The sequence below is a fragment of the Malaclemys terrapin genome, chromosome 11 (assembly GCF_027887155.1).
Source record: "Malaclemys terrapin pileata isolate rMalTer1 chromosome 11, rMalTer1.hap1, whole genome shotgun sequence".
In the NCBI taxonomy this organism is placed as follows: domain Eukaryota; kingdom Metazoa; phylum Chordata; order Testudines; family Emydidae; genus Malaclemys; species Malaclemys terrapin.
Window position 1 is genome coordinate 46731346 of NC_071515.1, and position 23265 is coordinate 46754610.

Genomic DNA, 23265 nt, shown 5'->3' on the forward strand with positions numbered 1-23265 from the left:
CCATACACAAGTGGCATGGCCAAAGCCCTCTGCACTGTGCATATGCAGGAGCGGTGCCAGGGTTTTTGCCGCCCTAGGCAGCATTGCTCCTCCTCTGAGCATTCGGCGGCGGGGTTCCTTCCACTCTGCATCTTTGGGGCACTTCAGCGGCGGGTCCTGGAGTGAGTGAAGGGCCCGCTGCCGAATTTCTGCTGAAGACCCAGAGCAGAAGGACCCCCCACCGCCTAATTTCCGCCGAGGGCAGCAAAATGCCACCCCCCAAATCCTGCCACCCTAGGCGACCGCCTAGGGTCACCTAGTGGAAGCACCATCCCAGTGCATATGTCCCCAAATCCTCAAAAAAACCCTTAGATGTGAGGGGGGTCTGGACAGTCAGTCCCTCCTTGGTGCTCCCCAAGCCCCTTCCTCCTAGCAGCAGGTCATTCAAGAGCCAAGCCGTGCGATCACTATGGATCTGATTGCAGCGGCAAACTAATCCTTTTCTCAGGGGGAGATAACGCAGCTCAGCATTATAATGGAAAAACCAGTCGTCCTGGAAAGTATAATCCTGCGTAATTGGACTGCTCCCAATTCCTCCCTCTCTGGACTGCCATTCCCCCCAAATTTTCAGAACTCCAACCATGCAGTATATTGAGGGGAGGAGGCTTTTTAACATTGTTGGTTGGCGGCGGGGAGCAAGGTTTGTATGATGGTTCATTGCTACCTCGTTCCAGGCCAGAGCTGAAGGGTGTTTGTGATCATTTTGTCCCCTTTGTGCCTTGCAGAAGAAGGGATTATAGGGAAGAAACAAAGGCCAAGATTTCCTAAATGGCTACTGATTCACTGAATTTGGGTACCCAACTTGAAACACTCTGGGCCCTATTTTCAAAGGAGCTGAGCATCCACAACTTTGTTTTGAAGTAAATTGGAGCTATGGGTGCTCAGAACTTCTGATAACAAGGTACAAAGTGTCTCAAGATGGACACCCAAAATCAAAGTTCACTCCTGAACATGTTGGCCAAAATCTTTGTACATTTTTGAAAGATGGGTAATGGAGATGAATTCTGGACCCATTTCAATCTGAAGGCCTGATCCCACATACCTCACTGCATGCAATGGAGATTTTGCCGGAATACAGTGTGAAGTGATTACAGAGTTCCTGGTCCTCCACAGCTACCAGAGATCAGGATGCAGCAGGGATCTTAATAAACAAGGGAACTTCCTTGTCAAAGGATTCTCTAGTTACTGCTTAAGGCATGCTTCTTTGTGTCTATGTCCTCACACTACATATGCTATGAAAGATCAGACGCAGATTTTGGAAAAACAAGCATTTACATTACTGTTGACAATGTTAGTAATAAATACTGTAAATGTGTCAAGGTTGAAGGAAAGCAGAGTTGTAAAAGTATCAGCATGAAAACAGCTCTGTTTACGGGGCTCCTGTCTCTTGAGGTATTGAATTACTGTTCAAAATTAATTCTAATATTGAAAATTGAGTCAGCTTCTTCCATTGCAGATCTTTGGGGAAAGGACTATGTCATCATATATATTTGTACATTTGCTAACACAATGTGGTCTCAATCCAGATTGGGAACTATGGGCACTACTATAGTATAAAATATCATTATCAAGAATATTATTTACTACTCTAGATTATATTCTTTTTACAAGAAGGGGCTAGCAGAAATTCTGCATGTATTCTGTTATGGCAGGAATAATGCAGAACTGATTCAAAACAGAGTTTAAAAATTTCCAGGTTTTCCTCTCACTTAGACCAGTTTTATACCAGTGTAACTCCATTGATTTTGATGGAATTACTCCTCTTACATACACTAGTGTAAATCAGGATAATCAGGTTTTATAACTTCATATCCCATAGTATAAGTTTCTTAAAGAGTTATGGGTGCATTCATTTTAATGGATTTCTCATAATTAAAATAATCTGTCTGATTTTGTTTTTGCAGGTAAAAATGATATTTTTGGAGAGATGGTACATCTTTATGCAAAACCAGGGAAATCAAATGCAGATGTGAGAGCTTTAACCTACTGTGACTTGCATAAGATCCAGCGAGAAGACCTACTAGAGGTTTTGGATATGTATCCTGAATTTTCTGATCTCTTTCTCACCAATCTAGAACTGACTTTTAATCTGAGACACGAAACTTCAAAGGTACATACAGTAGGTGTTATTTTTTTCTATGATTTTCTTTCGAGTGTATGTGTTAAGTCACAGAAAAGAAAGACATCCCTGGAAAATATAAATTCTGGCTCTTCTCTTACACCAAAGTTAAATTGACTAATAATGGTGTGAGAGTGGAATCAGATCCATATGATCAAAACTGGAATGAAATGAAAAACAAAGGTTAACAGAATTAAAAGCAAAAGGCTTGAGGCCAAATTCTATTCAAGAAAACTTATCTGTGTGGTCCCAGCGAAGTCGGCTAGACCTAGCAGAAGTGAATGAGATGACTCAGGTGATGTTAAACTACCAAGATTTGGTTCTATATTCAAATACACCACTACCTCAATATAACGTGACCCAATATAACACAAATTCGGATATAACTTGGTAAAGCTCCAGGGGGACAGGGCTGCGCACTCCGATGGATCAAAGCAAGTTCAATATAACGCGGTTTCACCTATAACGCGGTAAGATTTTTTGGCTCCTGAGGACAGCGTTATATCAAGTAGAGGTATAGTGTTAAGATTTCAACCAGGGGGATTTTGAATATTTTGATACACCCATTAAAAAACTGTTTTGAAATAAACAAATATAAACTGAAATATATTGACAGTGTCAAATTTCTCTCATTATCAGAAATACAAAATAAACAAGAATCAGGCTACCCTGGTTCCATTTATGACTAAAACTACAACAAATGTAATTGTCTTGCAAATCTTCTTCCACAGTTCTGTCCTCTTGGACTACATTTCCTATATTCAAAATTAACTAATAAAACATATGAAGCACTCTTGGTAGGACACCCCATGCTTGTCTTCTCTACTCTGAACATGCAGAACCTCCGTTTGTCTCTCCTCCCACCAATGACTTCCTTACGATGCCTCCCTGCCCACAGTGTCCCCTTCAAAAAAGGAGAAGGAAGTGCAGCCTGGGTAGGGTTTACATCTCCCTGAAAGTTTGTCAATCATCCCTTGTTCTCTTTCCTTTTAGCCGTAAAGTTTTTAGGAGGAAACCCCTTGTCTGACAGTCTTTTAGATGGTATCAAAGATAGTAATCACTGTCCTTTTGCGGGAAATGGGAGGAAGTTAGTTGAGATGGGCTGGGGTTTTTAAACAGATGAGCTGTTGTTGCTGAAGTTCAACCCCATTTCCTAGAAGACAAAACAAGACACAAACACACAAAAGGGGAGAGGAAACAACAGCAAAGATAGAAAATGCGGTTTCTATCTCTGATGTTGAATCTCACTTGCAACCTCGCTGCTGAAAAAAAGGAAGGCACAACGCACAGTCTTATCAGTCACTCTGAGACCTGGCAAACTTATACCAGCATCAGGCTATTTAGGGCATTGCTTTTAACTGCCTCTTTCTGGTCACAGGCTCTCAGCAGTGTTGCAAAATATACAGTTTTTGCCAGCTGAATTAGACTCCTCTTAGACAGAAGGCAAAAGGAGAGGGAGAGGAAATAAGGGGGGGAAGGAAAAGAATACACAGAGTTGGAGGAGCAGGGTGTGATAAAGTCTCACATCCCAAGTAGTGGTTGGGATTTAGCTGAGCCAGGTAGAGGTGACGATATCTTCTGGCTCCTAGTCTGGTCAGGACACCTTTCAGGATTAGGATGAAGATCCAGGGTCCCAGGAGACCATGGGGCAGCAGCTATGATGGTGAAGCTCGCTCCTTCACCTTCTCATCTTTCAGTCAGTGTTCTGGCACCCAGCTTTTCCCCTATGGTCTCTTTGTTTTTAAGAACCCCAAAAGGGACTGATGGGCAAAATAGTCTGTCCACTCATTATTTTATCCACCAATTAGGCCTAATTTCTAACACACCAATTTTGGTCCATTGATTTCCAGTCCCATGCTTCTCTTGTTTGCCAAGCATGATTTGAAACAGAGTCCTTGAATTATCTCAGTAGTCCTTTCTGTTTGAACTAAGTCAGTCTTTGTCTCCCTTTTGTACCTTTTCCCATCAGCATTTATTGTAAGTGGCTATTGTGACCATTTATAAACATTCACTCACTTTTTACTGTTGAGCTCCCAATTAGAGTACATTTGTAGGCCTAATCACCACAACATAATCCCTCTTTTTCTGTTAACCAGTTCTGCCTACGATCAGACATTTGTTCATAATGTCACAAAAAACATATTTCAATTTAAGCATATAGAGGAGGATGGGGCAGGGTACTTGGTTATTATTTACCCCACAGCTGGCATTTACAAATCTTATTTGATTAGATCTTACCAAAATTACAGTTAAACCTTCCAGATGTTAACAAAAGCTAAGAACTTACCACTTACTTCTTTTGTAGCTAAAACAAATCTCAAACAGCTGCTGTTATATGACTGTAAGATGTTTAAAAAACAAACCAGCTGTTATCAGTTCTTTGGCTGTATGCCCAGAATGGGTAAAGATGGGGGTGGAGGGGAAAACTTTCCCCTTCTTTTTGCCGCTTACACATTCAAAGCTGCATATTTACACAAACTGTGAAAATTTATGCACTAATGGTTAAACTTTGTCACATGGAGAAATTTGTTTAGCCCTGATGGCATTTTTACCCAAGCATATTGCCTTCTTTTACAAAGAAGCAACAAGATGATGTTCTTTAGGAATCACTTCTGCATTTATGAGCTATTTCAGAGGTGGGCAAACTATGGCCCGTGGGACCATCCTGCCGGCCCCTGAGCTCCTGGCCTGGGAGGCTCGCCCCGACCCCTCCCCTGCTGTCTTCCCTCCCCCGCAGCCTCAGCTCGCTCGCTCTGCCGCCGGCGCAATGCTCTGGGCTGTGAGCTCCTTGGGCAGCGCAGCTGAGGTGCTCTGTGCTGCATGGTGGCAGCAGTGTGGCCCAGCTCCAGCCAGGCGGAACAGCTGTAGTGCTGCCAGCCAGCAGTGATCCAGGCTGCGGTCAGGGAGCAGGGGGGGTTGGATAGAGGGCAGGGGAGTTCGGGGTGGTGGTCGGGGGGGGGGAACAGGGGGCTTAAATGGAGTTAGGAGTTCCAGGGGGGCAGTCAGGAAGGAGGGGGGGTTGGATGGGGCAGCGGGGGGCAGGGGTTCCAGGAGCAGCCAGGGGACAGGGAGAAGGAGTGGTTGGATGGGGCAGGAGTCCCGGGGAGGGGGCAGATAGGAGGTGGGGGCCAGGCCATGACCCCCTCCCCTAACTGGCCCTCCATACAATTTACAAAACCTGATGCGGCCCTCAGGTCAAAAAGTTTGCCTGCCCCTGAGCTTATGTAACACCCAAAGGCAGTAAAAACTTAGCAGGCATTTGTACTCTATGACAGACCTTGCCCACCTTTTTCACCGCCAATATTTGTGAGGGCAGCGAAGCCCACCATGAGGTCTAACCTGTGGAACAAAAAAAATTGACACCACAAACAAAACAGAAAAAAAATTGCAAAAACATAAAACAAGAATAACCCCAAAACATTGCAAAAACAATAAGGAAAATATATTTTAAAAACAAAAATTGCAAAAACACAAACAATCACAAAAGTCTTTTAGATGGTAATAAAGATGGTAAAAACTATTCTTTTTGGGGAAAAGAGAGGAAGCTAGTTGAGCTAGGCTCAGGGCTGGCCTCAGGGGTGGGCCACCTGGGCAGCTGCTCAGGGTGCCCAGTCATCAAAGGGGTGCTATGCAGCAGCGCAGGTTAGTGTCAAAAACTGCTCCCTGAGGAGGGCATCCAGATTTCTCCCTGCTTCCTCCTGGCAGAGGAGCATGGGGGGAGTGGTGACACAGATACTGCATGCACCCCCAACGTTCCTCCGTGCTTCTCTAGAGAGCTGTTGGGGGCGGGGGGGAGAAGCAAGGAGCAACACCAAGAGCTCCGTGCATCCAGGTCACTTTCCCCACTTGGGCTGTGCTCTGAGGCAAGCAGCAGGAGCTGCTGCTGTCTGCCTTCCCCTTACATAGCCCAGATGGGGAAAGTGACCTGGATGCAGGGAGGTCACTCCTTGCTCCCCCCGCCCCCACACACACAGCCCCCTAGTGGTGCATGGAGGATCAATGTTCTAGGGGGAGAAAAGGAATAAAGTCAAAAAGGAAAGTGATACTTCCCCCGCCCCCGATGTGTAAAGTCTTACATCCTAGGTAGTGGTCAAGATTTACCCAGAGGCAGTGGAGGTGGCAATGTTACCTACCTCCCTGTTTTGGCCCAGTCTGCTCCAGACATCTTTCAGGATTAGGATGAAGAAGGTCTGGGATGTTAGGAGACAGTGGGGGTGACAGCTATGGTGGTGAAGCTTGCTCCTTCCCCTCTTTTTGTCTTTCAGTTAGCCAGTGCTGACCTAAGTTCCTTTTTAAGGACACCAAAAGGGAGTGATGGGCAGAATAGCCTATCCTCTCATTGTATTGGAAATTAGGCCTAATTAGTGGATAAAACATCAATTTTGGTTAATTGATTTTTAGTCCCACACTTCTCATTTCCCAGGCATGATTTAAAACACAGTACTTGAGTTAGTGCAGTAGGCCTTTCTGTTTGGACTAAATCAGTCTGTCTCCCTTTCCCTTCAACATTTATTGGTATCGGTTATTGTGACATTTTATAAACTTTCACTCACTTTTCACAGTTAAGCTCACACTTAGAGTAAATTCGTACGCCTAATTATCACAACACAGGAGGAACAAGAGAGAAGCACCTAGGTAGGTTTGCCTAACACATAATGCGGTAGAAGTACATCTAGCCATGTCCAGAAAGTATGGGCTATACTGCACGGTGGATCTATAGTTGTATATTTGAAAAACTTAGTTAAAATTTAGGTTTTATTATTCCTGATATACATCACACAGTATTCCAGGTTTTCCAGTATATTTTAAAGTAGAGCTAATAAAGCCTTAGTATGGAGAGACCTCCCTGTAGCACTCTGATCTTGAATCCATGCTGAGACACGGGGAGACAGAGACCACTGGGATTTTGTACACAAATGCCGGGCACGAGGGTTGCCGATCAGCAAAGTACAAATCAGGAAGGTTCTACATATGTTTTAGGTTTTTGTTGTTTTTTTTAATAGAATATATTAAAAGTCACTTTATAGAACAAATCATGTTATGTTTAATGCTGAGCCTTCTTTCATAAAAATTGTATTTTTTTTTCTTTACAAAATTATCCTTTTTGTGCCACATTTTAACTCTGCTTTGGAAAGGTCATCACTGTTATTTAAATGTTAGATATAATATACTTTACTGATACATTGAAGATAGGCCTGAAACTCTGCATATTTGAGAGCTTCTGGAGGATAGAATTAGTTCTACATGATAGTTGCTCACAAGCCCCTATTTCCTGTACTTTCATTATAATAATGTTTTATAATTATTTTTCTCCCTGGAGGCTCATTGTCAGTTAAAATGAAACTATCCATCATGTGTGTCAAAAATCCATGATGTAGAACCCAGAGACAGTCCCCTTACACCCATCCTCCCCACCTATTAGTTCCTTCGGGGTGGCTCCTGATTCTTACTGCCCCACCCATACACGCCCAAGTGAAGAAGCAACTAGAGACACCTTTGGGGCTCCACACAGCGGGAAGACACCCATGCCTATGAATTCTCAGGAACACGGTCTTCACTAGTAACTCACTGACTAACGCAATGTTTCTCAAATGCGGCCACTGTGGCCGCATGCAGCCACCGGGGGCTTTTCATGCGGCAATGACAGCCTCCTAGGTGGTGATGGGGGGAGGCAAAGCATCAGCCCTTCCCACTCCTCCTTGTTGGTCCTGGAGAGAGGACACAACGCTGCAGGAGCAAGGTGAGTTCTTGATCCACGTTGGGGGGTGGGGCAGCAGGCTCCAGCGGCAGGACTTCAGGAACCTGGCTGTGCGGCCCTGGGCTCCGACTGCGGAGCTTCAGTCTCCAACCCCTCGTTCCAGATGTGGGGCAGCAGGCACTGGCCCCCGGCTCCAGTCCCAAGCGATCGGCGGCAGTTCGGCAGCAGCTCTACCGCACCGCTTCATTCTTCGGCGGCAATTCAGCGGCCGGCCCTTCCCCTGAGGGACCCTCTGCCGAATTGCCGCCGCAGACCCGGACGTGCCGCCCCTTCCCATTGGCTGCCCCAAGCACCTGCTCGCTGCGCTGGTGCCTGGAGCTGGCCCTGCGGCCTAGGCTCTGGTGTTGTTCCCCTGCCCTAACTACATGGCAGTGGGTACCAACCCACAGCTCTGGCTGTGCGGCCCCTGGCACTGATCCCCTGCCCCAGCTGCGTGGCATCACGCTTCCCTGCACAGCAGCAGGCCCCAGCCCACAGCTCTGTTCCCACGTAGAGGCAGGCGCTGACTCCTGGCTCTGGCACTCAGCTCTGGCCCTACAGCAGCAGGCACTGGCCCTGGGCACTGACCCACAGCTCCAGCTACGCAGCAGCAGGTTCAGATCCCTGCCTCCAGCCACGCAGTTCCTGTCCCCAGCTCCAGGCTCTGGTTGAGGGCACTGAGCCCCAGCCCTGGCTGCATGGCAGCAGACACCAGGCCCTGGCCACGTGACAATGGGGCTCATCACCCATCGCCCTTGGCCACTGCTGCCTCCTACGGCCCCGTATCCATCGCTCCTGGACCCCGGTGCCTTCCTGGTCTCGCATCCATCCCCCATTGCCCGAGGTCCCCACTGTCTCCCCCGGCCCGGCATCCATCCCACCATCACCTCTGGCCCCTGCTGCCTCCCCCTTTAGACCCCACATCCAGGGCTTAATGGGTCCTGGGGCTTGCTGAGAAAAGTGATATTAACAAACATGCAAGTATCACTTTTCACAGCAGACTTACTAGGTATCTGTGAAAAGTGATACTTGTATGTTTGTTAATATCACTTTTCATAGCCTCCCAGGTAAGTGCACTGTGATATTAACAAATATACAACTGTCACTTTTCACAGCAAGCCCCAGGACCCAATAAGCCCTGGGTGGAGGGCTGAAGGGAAAGGCAGCATTATTTTTATTATTGAGTCTGCCAAAAAACAAAAATACAAATACAATGACTTGGATGTGAATCTGTGCATTTTTAATTGTTTTTCCTAAAGTTAATTAAGTATTTTAGGAAAAAGTGTCACTGTGGCCACCAGTGAGAGTTGGCGGCTGCACTGTGAGGCCACCAAAAAATCTGTTGGGAGAACAACACTGCACTAACATAACTCTCAAAATAATATGTAAATGATGCAATCAGCACATTTGTGACCAATGTGCTTTTGGAAACTCCAGGAGGTCCCATTTCTTTATTTAGCCGATAGATGCCTGTGCCTGGCTATGCCTGAGCTATTCCTACCTTCTTTTCGCTCCATTATTCCATCCGTGGGGCACTGTTGTGAAGTCCATATAAATCTAAACCTCATCCTTCAGGACTACAATGAGAGTGGCAGCAAGAGCAGTAAATGTTGCACCGTCCCTTCTTCCCAGCCCAGTCACATGACCAAGCAACTTATCCAATTGGCATGTCCTCTCTCACCAGTAAGAGGAAGGGAAGTGGGTTCAAAGCCCATGCCTTGTGCATATTCACACACAGCTCTGCCTTCATGCCATATCATTTGTTTTTAAATACATTATCAGCATGTTATTGCTCAATTTTTTGGCACTAAAAACAATTCAAATGTGTTAAATGCTTCTTGAATCCATTTCTGCAACAAAAAGCACAAGCTAAAACTTCATGTAGACAACAAGATAAGATGGATAAAAAGAGAAACCACAATTTTCAACTACAGAAAAAATGTTTCAATGAGGTGAATTGGAGAGAGAGGAAGGGAGGGACTGGACAGATAAAGAGTAAAATGCATGGTATTTATCAACCTTATATTTATTGTTGTAAAACTTAACCTTTGTAATCATTACCATGTAATTAAACATCACAGCTAATTATAATCAGTTACCACATTACTGCCTGCAATAATACACATCTTTTGTAAGAGCTTATTTTAATTTTTTTCTCTTATTTAACTTCACCACGCTTTGTTACTTAAAAAACACTATTCCAAGAAGCTCAGGAGCTGATGACAACACACTCATGCATTATAGTGAACTAATTTGTCTGGACATTATTATTTCACCATCAGATGGTAACACTGCTGGAATTATTCCATCCATGTGATCATTTTAATTATTAATATTGAGCTATGTCAATAGTGTTTTCATTCGATCCTGACTGAGTAGTGTAATCTTGCCTTCCTTAAAACAGGAACATGATTAACAGTCAATCGCCTATTGATAATATGCTATTTTCAAATGGGACTAATTTGTCATTGCATTACATGTTTCATTAATCAAGGCTGATCTCATAATAAGATCACAAACCACTAATGATTCGGATGGAGATAACTGCAAACTTCGAAGAAGGAAATTGTCCTTTGAAAGTGAAGTAGAGAAAGGTAATTAACTTCATGTCTTATATTTAATAGACAGCACTGGGACATTATTCATTGATATTTAAGAGGGTATTCTTTTCACTGGGTAACAGAGATACATTAAGGTTCCATTGCAGCAATTACTTGTGAGCTACTCAAGGTTTTGTTGCTCAGCAGGCAGGGAGTTCTGTGCAGTGGCTCTCAAAATAATTACACACGGACACTGGATATCAGCTTCACCTTAACTCCTCAACCACCACTACAGATCCCATTTCTTTATATGTGTATATACTTAGACAACATCGTGTCCTGCACTATACTATTAAAATATTTGGAGATTCTAGTCTGTTGGATTTTTATTAGTCGTATTAATTGTATTCTCCCACTAAGCAGCGATTTTGTGCTTGATGCAGGCTAGTGTTTCTCAGTTCCTGTGATATCCCTGAAATTATAGCATTTTGTTTGCAGTGTACAATATATAATTATATGTGTGTGTGTGTGTGTATATGTATATATATATATATATATACACACACACACACACACCCCCTAGTGAATTTGTGCCTCAATTGGCAGTGTGCAGATGGGTCTCTTGGCAGGTCTTCAGGTGTCATTTTCTATGCTTACATGTAACATAAAAGGCCATTGGGAGTAGTCAGAATGGAGGGGAGCATTTGGCCAAATATTAACTCATGATACCAGCATTAAGAGCTCACAAATACCAAGGGCATTGGTTAGGTACTTATGAAGGAAGCTAAATTAAAACTTGTATGCCTTTCTTTGGAGCTGGGTGAATCCCGTGTGTGTGTGTGTCCAATGATTTGGCAAATCAATGTTTCTGGCATTTGCCCCACTCTGCCTTTCCCTTTCATGTTCCACTGTTAAAGGCCAATCCTAAATGCAGGACAACACTTTGAGAGCCAAAACTTGCTGATGATAAATGAAGGACAGGTGGAGTGCTGGAAGAAGAAGAACTTTAGACCAGTATGTTCCTGGTTAGCAGAATGGCATTGCCATTTCATCAAAGAAGCATCTTTAAGCCATGAAGCCACAAGTGACAACACATCTGGCAGGAAAATGCCCCCATCAAATATTGAGTCTGCTCATCAAAAAGAATCTGTTAACAGAGGTGCCTTACCTCTGTAACCTTCACATTTCTTATGAGAAAACCTACCCTGCCACCTAGACAATATGGAAGTGATTTGTCAGCTGTGCTTCCTGCTCAGAATAGCCTGCTAAAATGCCAGGAGGGTGGCAAAAACTGTGTTTTGTTGCTCTTACCAGTAGTTCTTGCCTGCTAAATTGAGTCTCGCTGAGCAGTCTTCTGATTGCTGGCATTCTTTCACATTACTTTTGACAGGATGTCATTTGCCACAGTTTTGTCAATGAAAATAGCATGCCTTTGTGGGAGAACAGAAATGAATGGTAGCCTACTCCTAAATTCTGGTAATTATAATATGTTATCTGGCTGGCTGAGTCACACCAGAGAGAGAAACTCCACTTCCGGAGAGAGGGTAACCAATAAGTGTGTAGAGTTTGGTCCCAACGGTACACTTCTTCCCTGCCCTAGTCTATGCTGCAAAACTCTGCATGCGGCCATAGCTGTAACGGAGCACATGGAGTTGTTTTTCTGTAGCCTGTCCCAGGGCCTGTGTTGTTCTGTGAAGAACCATGGCAGTTCCACTGATTTCAAGGCCTTCCACACCTGTGGGAGGGTGTTAGAACAGAATTTGGCACATTCTAACTTAGACCACAATCAATAAACAGTTTGGGACAGACAGTACAGCAGTTTGAGAGGTACAGCACAAAAGACATAGCCCTTGGCTGAGACACATATTTCTGCCACCCTCCTGGCATTTTAGCAGGCTATTCTGAGCAGGAAGCACAGCTGACAAATCACTTCCATATTGTCTAGGTGGCAGGGTAGCTTCTCATAAGAAATGTGAAGGTTACAGTCTTGTTACTGTTTAGATAAAAGTTATCTTTATACAACATTTTAAGTATCATATTTTCGCTTCATAAATAAAATCTCTAAAAATTAAGCAATCCGTGCATGTTCTTATGAGGCTTCAACATTTTAAATCTCAGTAAAATCTTAATGACTTATACAAGTATCAGAGGGGTAGCCGTGTTAGTCTGAATCTGTAAAAAGCAACAAAGGGTCCTGTGTCACCTTTAAGACTAACAGTCTTAAAAGTGCCACAGGACCCTCTGTTGCTTTTTAATGACTTATACAGTCAGTTGTTCATGTTGCCTCTCTAGTGCGGTACCTAACTTACATTCTTGATCTTACAGAAGGGGGGCTCTTTTTAATAGACATATGGACCTCCTGCTAGTGCTTCCCATTCAGCTGTTGACCAACTGGTAAATTATAGTGTTTGAAATTGCACTTGTCCCTTTTTGGTGAGAGCCTACAGTAGTTTGAGATTTTCTCCCTTGTGGACTGTTAAACATGGATTTGTATTTCTCTCTTCCTTCAGTTCATGTGAGCCTGATTTGGACCTTGTTGCCCTGGTAACTCATTGTGCAATAGTTTCATCAGGGACTTAAAGAGCTGTGAGATATTGTCTGATTTATCTGCAGTATGTACTCGCTTTCTTTCCTAGAAATGAGACAATTAATTCAGTCAAGATAGTTTGTGATTTGCTGAACAAGCATTGCACTCTTGTGTGGTGATACAAGACTGTCTTAGTCTACCCCAGATGCATTTCCAGCATATTCTAGATGATTCACCACATATCTGATCTTAGCTTCTATGTATGGCTTATTCTTTAGTGGCCAAACCCTGGTCCCAGAGAGCTATGTGGTGCAGAGCTAGCTGTAGTTCCGTAGCCCAGCCTGACTCTGTGGTTGCCAAGAGCAGTTGGAATCCTGAGAGAGCCCTCATTAGGGGTTGCCACATGTCCACTACCTGGCAGTTTTACCCTCACACTTACCCAGTGGGATTCCATGACTATTATCCCATCCTATCTTTTGGGAATAGTGTTGGGGGGTGGGAGTCCTCTGTGCATATGCAGAGCACCACCACAGCCGTAGAAGCCAGTTGCCACAGATGACTGACAGTCATCCACTGAGATTCTTATCAAGAAGACTTGGGCCCAACAGTGCTACTGGCTGACAGTTTGTAAGCAGAGCTGTCAGCCAGGGTGAAGTTTTCTCCTCAACATAAACAGGTGAGAAGCAATGGGGTGGTACAGTGCCTTCACCTATACTTTTGCCTCCTGGCCCACACACAGGGAAACATTTTTTTCCTTTCTTCCCCATTTCCCCCCTCCCCCCCCCCCACTCTCTCATATAACAGGTCAGTAGGAGTTATCCCAACCTCATGGCCCACTGGGTGGGGAGAAAGGGAAAAGTAGTTAACCCTGAATTCAGATGTGCTGTGGAGCCCCTCTACTCCACCCACCTATGCTGGCCTGGCCATCTTCAGGGTCAATAAAGCCAGCATAAAACCCCCATATGTGGCATAAAGGAAGTCATGGCATTGAGGTAATGGTCAGAATTTAGCCCTGACAGAGTAAATTCATCTGTAGCAGGACTTTGAAAACACTTTTTTGGTGAGCTCGTCAAACTTCCTGCATCATTACTCACTCTGGTGTCATTTAATTTTTTGTTAACATTGGCATTGCTGGTATCTAAGAATTTCACCTCATTGGGTCTATTCCAGCATATAATCATTCTTACCATGAAGAGATGTTCTCCATGTCAGCCTGGAATTCATTTTGTCCTTAGCTGAAAGCTATCAGATGCACACAGAATGCACACTGAAATATGATGAACCTCAAGAGGCAATCAGATGTGAAGACTGACCTCATTCTTCCTGAAGTAATCTTCTGCTTGGAATGGATAAACTGTATTGGTGATCTTTCAAACTCCTTTGGACAGGGCATGTAAAAATCCATTAGCCACATCCAGGATAGTTGTTTTAAATACACCATCTTAGATGCAGTAACTTGAATGGAATGATGATGTAGACAGCATTACTCTGGATTTTCATCAGTGTAAAAGAGAGCAAAATCTGTCCCACGCTTCTAGGGCAAACAGAATCTAGTGAGAGGCATATTGTTCTGTTAATACCCATCAATTCAGTGAAAATAGTTGTTTTGTCAACTTATTGCCAACTAGTCCAGGATGAGACACTTAACTCTTGACAGGAAATTTTTATTTTCTTGGATTTCATTTTAGGAGCCCACAAAAGAAAGTCCCTGTGAATCCTACTGATTGCATTTGCCCAGCTTGAAAGCAAGAAATGTGTTCCTCAAATCCTACATTTTGCAAGGACTCCCTGACAGCAAGTATATCATCATCAGACAGTCCATCACTGCAGTTGTCCATCTGCTCCTATTGCAGCCTGTCCCAGGGGAGCACAGCTCCTCCAAGAGCCTTGTTTCCAAGGGTAACTCCTACTGAAGCCGTTTTCCCATGAAATGTGGCCTTCTGGAAATGTATATGCAGTCATACATATTGTCAGCTATCAGAGAAAAATAATCTTGTAGTGGAAGATAAGCTCTGAGTGGAAGAGACTGGAATTCTATCATTGGAGTCAGAGATCCTTCAGCCTTCACCCTGCATCATTTTGCATTACCCTCACATTGTCATCTCAGTAACATTAAGATTGTGGCAAAACCAGACAAAGCTCAAACTATTCAGAGATCAGGCTCTCACTCCATCCCTAACTAATGCCATTGTGCTAAAAATGGCACAAAAGAATAAGTTAAGGATTGAATGTTTGCTTTAACTTTGAAGTTTCTGGCTTTGAATTTGACACACATTTACAGTCACTCAAAACTAGCTCTTTAAATTGAATAAAAAAGAAAGGAAAATAAATCTTTATGGAAAGGTTATCTTGCCTGTATATGCCTGCTGTCCCATTTGCTAGAGTAAATACACTTAAGGTGCTATAAAAATAATTACACACAAAAAAGCTACATTAAAAGAGCATTATTAAGGTTGCAAAGTCAGGCATTCAAAAGTCAGGAAATGCCAGAATTAAGGCTCTCTGTGCAACTTTAATTCAGCTCCCTTATGCCTATACATTATGACACAGTCTAATTCCATGATCACATACTACTTTTTCCAGAAGTCCCCTGCTTCATTCAATGCACAGAATGCATGGTGCTCACTTAGTAAGCAGCTATTCAATATTTTGTTTGCTTCATTAATGCAGTATGTAGATGCTCAACAAGGTAAATTAGCTGCACAAAGCGTTGTCCTTGGTGGAGTTCAAAGTGGATTCTTCTCTCAGGTTCAAAAAGCTTTTCTAGGAGTTCTTATGTGTGTGCACAGATGTTAGCGTTCTTTTCTTTTCTGCTATGGCGTGGTTGCTTTGGCAAACACAGAAGAGTCTAGCAATGTATTCTTGAAATGGCCAGGCTTTGGCTTAGTCTTCCCTCTTCAAATATATTGTTCCAAAGCCAAGAAGTCCTTTCTGGGAACGCTTTTTCTTCATTTCTCATTAATTTTGTCTGAGACCTTGTTAGGTGCAATGTCTCAGAAGAGCACAGCCACTTAGGAAGGTAGTAATAGGTCAAGGTCACATCATATAATGGGTCATAAAAACATAAATATGGCATTGTTGTAAAATTCAGCTATGAATGAATCTATGATGATTTCAGGAGTCTTCACGTCAGTCATATTTTATTTCAATTAAAATCTGGAATCACTTAGTTTCCCAAAATTTGAAGCTGTCTGTGGAATGACTTCAGCACCATTCATTAGATACAGTGAACTTTAGCACGGCCTTTCATTATGACCAAAGACTGTCACTGTAACTTTCCACCATTTAAAGAAAAGCAATTTCAGAACAACAAAATCCCACATTAAAATAACACTATGAGATGCTTTAAGCCAACAAAAACAAAGAGGCTGCCAGTCTGTCCTTAATTCTCATTCTGCTGAGTACAGTGTGGAACATATGGGATATAAAATTGCCTACTGTTCAGAGACCTTTGCAGTATTCAAGTGCATTGAAATTGGTTGACAGAGTTCGAGGCTCACTTCTGAATTTCACAGCTTTTGTCAGCTTGTTTCAGAGCAATACAGCCAAATGTTCTGCCTGGCCATAACCAGTTTTCCATTTTTGCACTCACAATTTAGGTCGTTTGTATGTCTAAGAACCAAACTGCACCCACAATCAGATATTTACACATCTAAATTACCTAATTAGTGATCAGAATTGGTTTGGTAGAAAAACTGCAGATGTTTGCATTTGCAATTTGTGTGTGCAAAAGTGGAGGCTGTCATTTAAAAATATGGCCCCTAAATTTGTGTGTACATATTCTACTTCAATTGGAAAATAAATCTACTGAAGCCCTCAGAAATAATGTCGTCTTCCGTAATAATGCTTTGCCCTTCCATAGTGTTTTCCATCTAAGGATTTCAAAGCCCTTTACCAAAATGAATGTGTTAAAATTCAACAGCCCTGTGAACTATGTTTGCATTGTCATCTCTGCACATTGTGCTTGGCTATCTGTGGATGGAAGATGCTATAGATGTATTGTATAATAGTACAATTATTTCTGGGGAAACAGACACTGAGGGTATGTCTATACTGCAGCTGGAGCTCTAGGACCCTGAGAGGTGGGACGGCCCCAGAGCTTGATGTGCAACCCTAGCCTGGATGTCTACACTGCAATTAAACATCCCCTTAGCCTGAACCCTGCGAGCCTGAGTCAGCTGGCACGGGCCAGCCACCGGTGTCTAATTACAGTGTAGATGTACTGTGAGTTAAGATACTTACCTAAATCAGAACAGAGATGGGAACAGGAACCAGACCCTGTAACATACAGTCTAGGATTTGGCCTTTATAATAACGTAATCCGAAGGATTCCAAATTACTTCTTATAACTTTCCTTTGATGATTTCTTATTGTTTACTTGGTAGGCTCTTAATATTAAAGGCATATTTTAATCATAGCATAAAATTTGGATTGAATCATCTTGCACTGAGTCATTCTCATCTGGAATGAAAGACAATCTTTCATCCTCACATTCACCAGTACTCAACTTCTGCTATCCCCTCTGATGTAGGACCCAGTGGGACCACACACAATAGTGAACACTACCCCAGGGTTTAAGTGTTTGTACCATCTGACCAAACTTAGCTGGGCATATGGAATTGATCTCTTCTCCACTTGCTTTTCCATCAGTGACTATACCAAGCCATAGTTAACATAATACAACATGCAACTTTCCCTTATGGTCATAGGCTTGTCTAATTAAACACAGAGCAGACTACACATAAAGGGGAGTAGTGCTTACAAATCATATATTGTTCTATGAATATTAGATAGTATTCATGTTCTTTTTGGTACTACTGAGTGAAAAGTAGTGATTACAGTAGTTAGGAATAAAACTTCACTAGTTTTCTTTGGCCTGCTCCTAGTCTGTGCTAAAGAATCATTCACATGTCATGACTATATAGGGATGGAAGATATGCATGTCTTTGTGCAGAAAAGTACAAACTGTGCATCAGACTGATTTTTGCAAATATATGGCAGGAGGGGGTGTTGTAAGGAAGTGAAGCAGTGATCAGGTGAGCTCACCTCATGCAAGATAAGGCCCAAAATGTATTTAGACAGTGTGACAGTGCAGGACTCACCACTGTGGCACCTCCTGCTTGTCATCTCAGTGAATTAGCATTTCCAGCCTCTGGAGAGCCCTCTGCAGGCCAGTGTCCCACTGCCACTGGCCCCCATGTCCCTCCCAGGACCCTGGTGCCCTTTTATCTGGGGTGCTGCCCCCTGGCAATATCCCCACACTCTGCCTCTGGGTCTCATCTCTGGAGAACCCCCAACCCTCTAATCCCCACCTTGCCTCAGTCGTGGGCTACTGCCAGCCACCATCTAGCCCCCGCTCACTGGGGCACACTGCAGTGTAAAAGCCACTCATCATAGGCAAGGGGGGTTTGAACCTGCTGCCTCTGCCTACCCGTGGGCTGCCCCCTGCAACTGCAGTACCTAATTGGCCTTCTACTAGGCCACAGTCTGGGGGGTTTCCAGGCCATAGCTCCTCTGGCCTTCCCCTAGCCCTACTCCACTCCAGGTACCTTCTCTCAGCTCCCTGCAGCCAAGTCCCTCCCTCTCAAAGCTAGAGAGAGTCTATCAGCCTCTGACCCTCAGCCCTCTTATAGGGCCAGCTATGGCCTGATTGGGGCATGGCCCCAGCTGTGGCTACTTCCCCCAATCAGCCTAGCTGTTCCTTCCCTGCCACAGACTCTCCCCCGGCTGTTTTAAGCCTTTTAAGGTAGTAGCTGGTCATTACAGGGGTTGTACATTTTAATTTTGACATTTTTACAAAATGTATTTGTTCAAACCATTTTTGTAACTGTTTGATAGAGAGTTTATTCTAACTGGCAACTGTCATTTGCAGGCTTTTCACTTAACTATGTGCTATTCTTGGTGTGTGATTAGTCACCGAAGACATTATTATTTCTGCTTTCTGACTAGATGGCTGACATTTTTAAACAGGAGACTCCTGTTCACTAACACCTTTGTTTGCATATGAATATGGACAATCATACAGAAACTATGGACAACTTGAAGAAACACTCACTGAAATACCAAGTAAAGATATTACCCTTGTAACTGGGGACTTAAATGCAAAAGTTGGAGCTGCAAGATCTCATAAAGAAATAATGGGAAACAATGGTCTGGGTTCGTAAAATGAGAGAGGAAGGCATGTAGTTGAATTCTGCAGCTCTAATCCCCATTTTCACTCAGCAGGTGGAGGTCACCTGACAGTATGGCAAAGAACCAAAATCACCTATGGAATAAATATAACAATGCTGGAAATTGAATAGAAAATGGACAAAGACTTTCATGAGTACAGACTGGGTCAGCCCATCAGCTGTTAGCCTCAAACATAAATTGCAACTTTAAAGATACCATATTTGACAGGTCTACTGCATTTGGACTTGTCCAGAATCAATTAAAATTATGGGTTTGAGGAATTGGCACAGATGAAAGAGGAGAATAACCCCAATGAACTTTGGAATAAAGTGAAAACTGTTATGTTTAAAAGGCCAAGCACACATTCAAAAAGTCAGTGTCAGACTACACCATAATTAACTGAGAAGGTGTTTGAGTTGGCAGAAAAATGATACAGAGTAAAAGAGAATGGTTTGGAAATGGAAAAATATAGGAGAGAATATTCAAAGGCAGACTAGACAAGACAAGAGCAAATATATAAGGGCAAAATGCATGGAACTTGAGAAATGTAAACAGAGTAATAATATAAAAGATAGATTCACAGTGGTCAGACTTCTTACCAAAAGCTTTTCACTGTGATCAAACATAATAATAAATCATGATGGCAGACTCCTGACTGAGGGTGATGATACTAAACACAGGTGAAGAGATTACTGTGCCAATCTGTATGCCTCACCAGAGCCACTCATAATACAGGCTGGCAGAAAAGAGAATATAGAACTGGAGCTGTCAGTCTTATGAGAGAGAGAATTAAGCCTGGAAAAAGCACCAGGGATAGATAACAGGCCTGCAGAATTGTTAAAAGTGATTGGCGAACACAGTATTGATCTTTTGTGGAAAATTTGTAAAGATGTACAGGTGACTAGAGGCAGAGGACTGGACGAAGGGCATTTTTCTGCCCTTACCAAAGAAGGGAGACATAACCAAGTATAGTAATTATTGTACCATCTTCCTGATTTCACACATGAGCAAAGTTCTGGTTTATATAATCCAAGATTGCATGATAGAGGCGGAACTACCACCACCACAAGTTGGTTTCAGAGTTTTTGAAATGTGATGCTGGCAAAGGTTCTTGCATACTTCATGGATGGGGGAAAAAATGAATGCCTAGGTTAAAAATATTATTGGAGAGAAGCAGACTCTGATGTTGGAAATGAACAGATGCAAACATATGTACTGTGATCACACTAGGCAAAGAGATGAAAATAATCTAGAGAAAGATATGGAAAAAATGGTGAAGAGTCGTCATAGTAGGGAACAATCAATGAGGAGATGGATGGTGTGCAGCAAATCACTGGAAGGTCAACTGCTGAGTGCTCAAAATTAGCAATGGATTGTGGAGCCTTCCAAAAATTCTGCCACCATATTCAATATTTAGACATGAATAAATGGATTTATCTATACAGAAACCAGCCATCCTACCAACATTCCTGCAAACAAAATTCCCTTCATGTGAAGAGATGTGACTATCAAATAAAGGGGGAACAATGATGGCTGGACCAAACCACCATTGGGAATATGAATGAAAATTTGTAGACTGTTTTACAGCATTTACTTCACACTCAGAATGTCCCACGCCTCAGCAAGTGCCTTACCTGGTGGTGTTTAAAATGGTGTGGCAGGATTTTATAAAAGGGGCTAGAAAATGTCATGTCCAGTGATGAGGTTTGTAGTTATACAAACAAAGTTAATTATAAGGATTATCTGTCTCATGATGTGTGGTGTAAATTGTTTTCTGCAAGGGTTAGTAAGGTAGTCACCTCACTTCCTACGCAAAATTGAATGTGTCTAGACACACTAAGGTTTTTACTTGGAGGTGGGAGAAAGGAATTAAAGGTTTGCCTTCTTCTGAAGCAACAGACTAGATAGCTGGTCCAATTCTATAAGCAAAGTCTAGTTGACCAAATTCCACTAATAATAAAAAAGCACCTGTTGCTCCCTATGTAATATATTACGATGCCACTTTTATTGGTATCAAAATTTGCAGTGGTATTGAGTATAAAGAAATCCCAGTTCACATAGGCTGCCACTCACTGAACTGAGCCAATCTTTTTTACTACTGAATTAGCATGACAAAAAATAAAAAAAAATATCTGTTCTCTAGTAATTGTCACATCTGGAAGACTCCGAAAAGTACTGTAATAAGAAGTCATTTCAAAGGCCTGATCATGTCCCTAATTCTTCTTGCCCGTCTGCCTGAAAGGGGGGGATACAGTCTTTCCCATAGTTAAAAGTCAAGGGCTTTGTTATTTTCAAGACTGAAAAGTCAGACACTGTTGCGCCTATAAATCAGGAATTCCAGTGTCATCATGTTCATTTGTGCTCTTTGGCAGACATATAAAAAAAATCACAGACTAAAATGAGTCCCATAAATGGTACACATTATGTTTGAAAGGATGTTTGGCAACGCAGGAGGTTACAGAATATTCAGCCTCTGAAAAATTGTTTCTAGCAATCTGAATCAAAAAGTGAAACGCATCTCATTGGAAAACAAATGGAGGAGGGACGATGAATCTTTAGTGAAGATAATAATCAGTTCAGAAATCAAGCTTTTCTTGCAGTCAGACAGGGGAGGGAAAGAGAGGGGAAGAGCTTATTTGGAATTGCCAGTCTGTATAATGGACAGAGAACTTAAGGAATTTATTCCTGCACAGAAAAAGCCCAGCCACAGAAAAAGCCATTCCTGTCATCTGCAATGTTCATTCCAACCCAATACCGTGGATTCATTAGAAAAAGCAGAAATGATCAAGCCCTATCTGAATAAAGCATTACCTAGAGACTGCTTGTAATGTATTTCAGCTGAACTGTCCTGTGAACTCCATTAGCTCCTATGGTTCAGAGCCAAATAAAGAATGCAATTTCCATTTTTAATTCATATTTTAGTCATACAACATCATAGGATTATTCTCAGTGCTAATGTTTTTGCTACATTTCCTTACAGTGAAGATTTCGTTTCCAGCCTAAAATGAAAACCTTCCTGGAGTAACCGCATAATGAAAAAGCAATGTTAAAATTTCTGAATACAGGAAGAGAACTAGCAGATGCAGAAATGGCATTGAACACATGTTATGAAACTGATCAACTAGTGGGCAAAAGTTATCTTCCTTCTATTTGGAACCCAGATAATATCATTGGAAGGGACTTCCCTTTCATCTGTTCCTTTGTACTTGGGCCTCTAGCTATTACAGTGATTGGCACTCTGTAAATATGATAGATCTGTCCTCTACACACACTTCAGCCATTATGCGGTCTCTCCTGTCTATGTTAGAACTGTCTCTGTGTGACCTCTCTTTGCAAACTAGTTCATTGATCAATCTTTCTTTTATAAAGTGCCTATGACTGCTATTTTTGATTCACATATTCCCATGAGAATACAAAATTGTTCAAAAAATGTGGACATATAAATGTTTCCATTTCAAGTCAATGTAGCATTGAGTAGTTAAGCCCATTGTCTTTGTAGGACTGCAATAAAACAGTTCCATCACCCAAGAGTGAGGACAGGGGAAATTGCTGCAAGAATCATCTCATGGAGCTTTAGCCTCCATTGTTCCATCAGGAGCGTGGGAGGAATGGAATTGCTGGCCAAAGGGCCATCCCACAAAACCTATGGATCCCCTGCAAGCCACACTATGCAAGCCCACCTTCATCTGTGCTGCACCACAGCACCATCCCTGTTCCACTTGCCATGTGGTTTCTCCAGCAGGTGACAGGGATCCTTGTTAAAAGGGGAGCCTCACTGTGGAGACAAGACCAACAGAAAGTGAATTCAGCTCAAGGCTGTATTAATTTCCCGCAGGGACTCCAGTGAATGCAGGTGGGGATGATGTGCATCAAACTTGGCCTTGCCCCCAGCTTGATCATTGCTATCACTCACCACTTGCAGATCTCTGAACTCATGGAGTCAGTGCAATAGAGGGAGATGCTGCTGTAAAGGCAACAGAGCCTCGCTTTCTGAGCAGGAGGAGGTTCACTCTGTGTGCAGATCATGGGGGTATGATCAGGCCCACTTACATCATTGTAAATGATGACCGGGAAACAGTGTTAGAAAAGAAGAAACCTGGGAATGTACAGAATCTTGTATTAACCATTGCTG

General features: G+C 42.9%; 1 protein-coding gene across 1 annotated transcript in view; it reads left to right on the forward strand.

Moving 5' to 3' along the window:
• Positions 1-23265, forward strand: part of KCNH7 (potassium voltage-gated channel subfamily H member 7) — a 333075-nt gene that overhangs the window by 298262 nt on the left and 11548 nt on the right. The window contains exons 11-12 of the mRNA XM_054043274.1: positions 1944-2149; positions 10390-10489. Of these exons, the coding sequence (XP_053899249.1) occupies positions 1944-2149; positions 10390-10489 (306 nt within the window). The remainder of the gene's footprint in view (positions 1-1943; positions 2150-10389; positions 10490-23265) is intronic.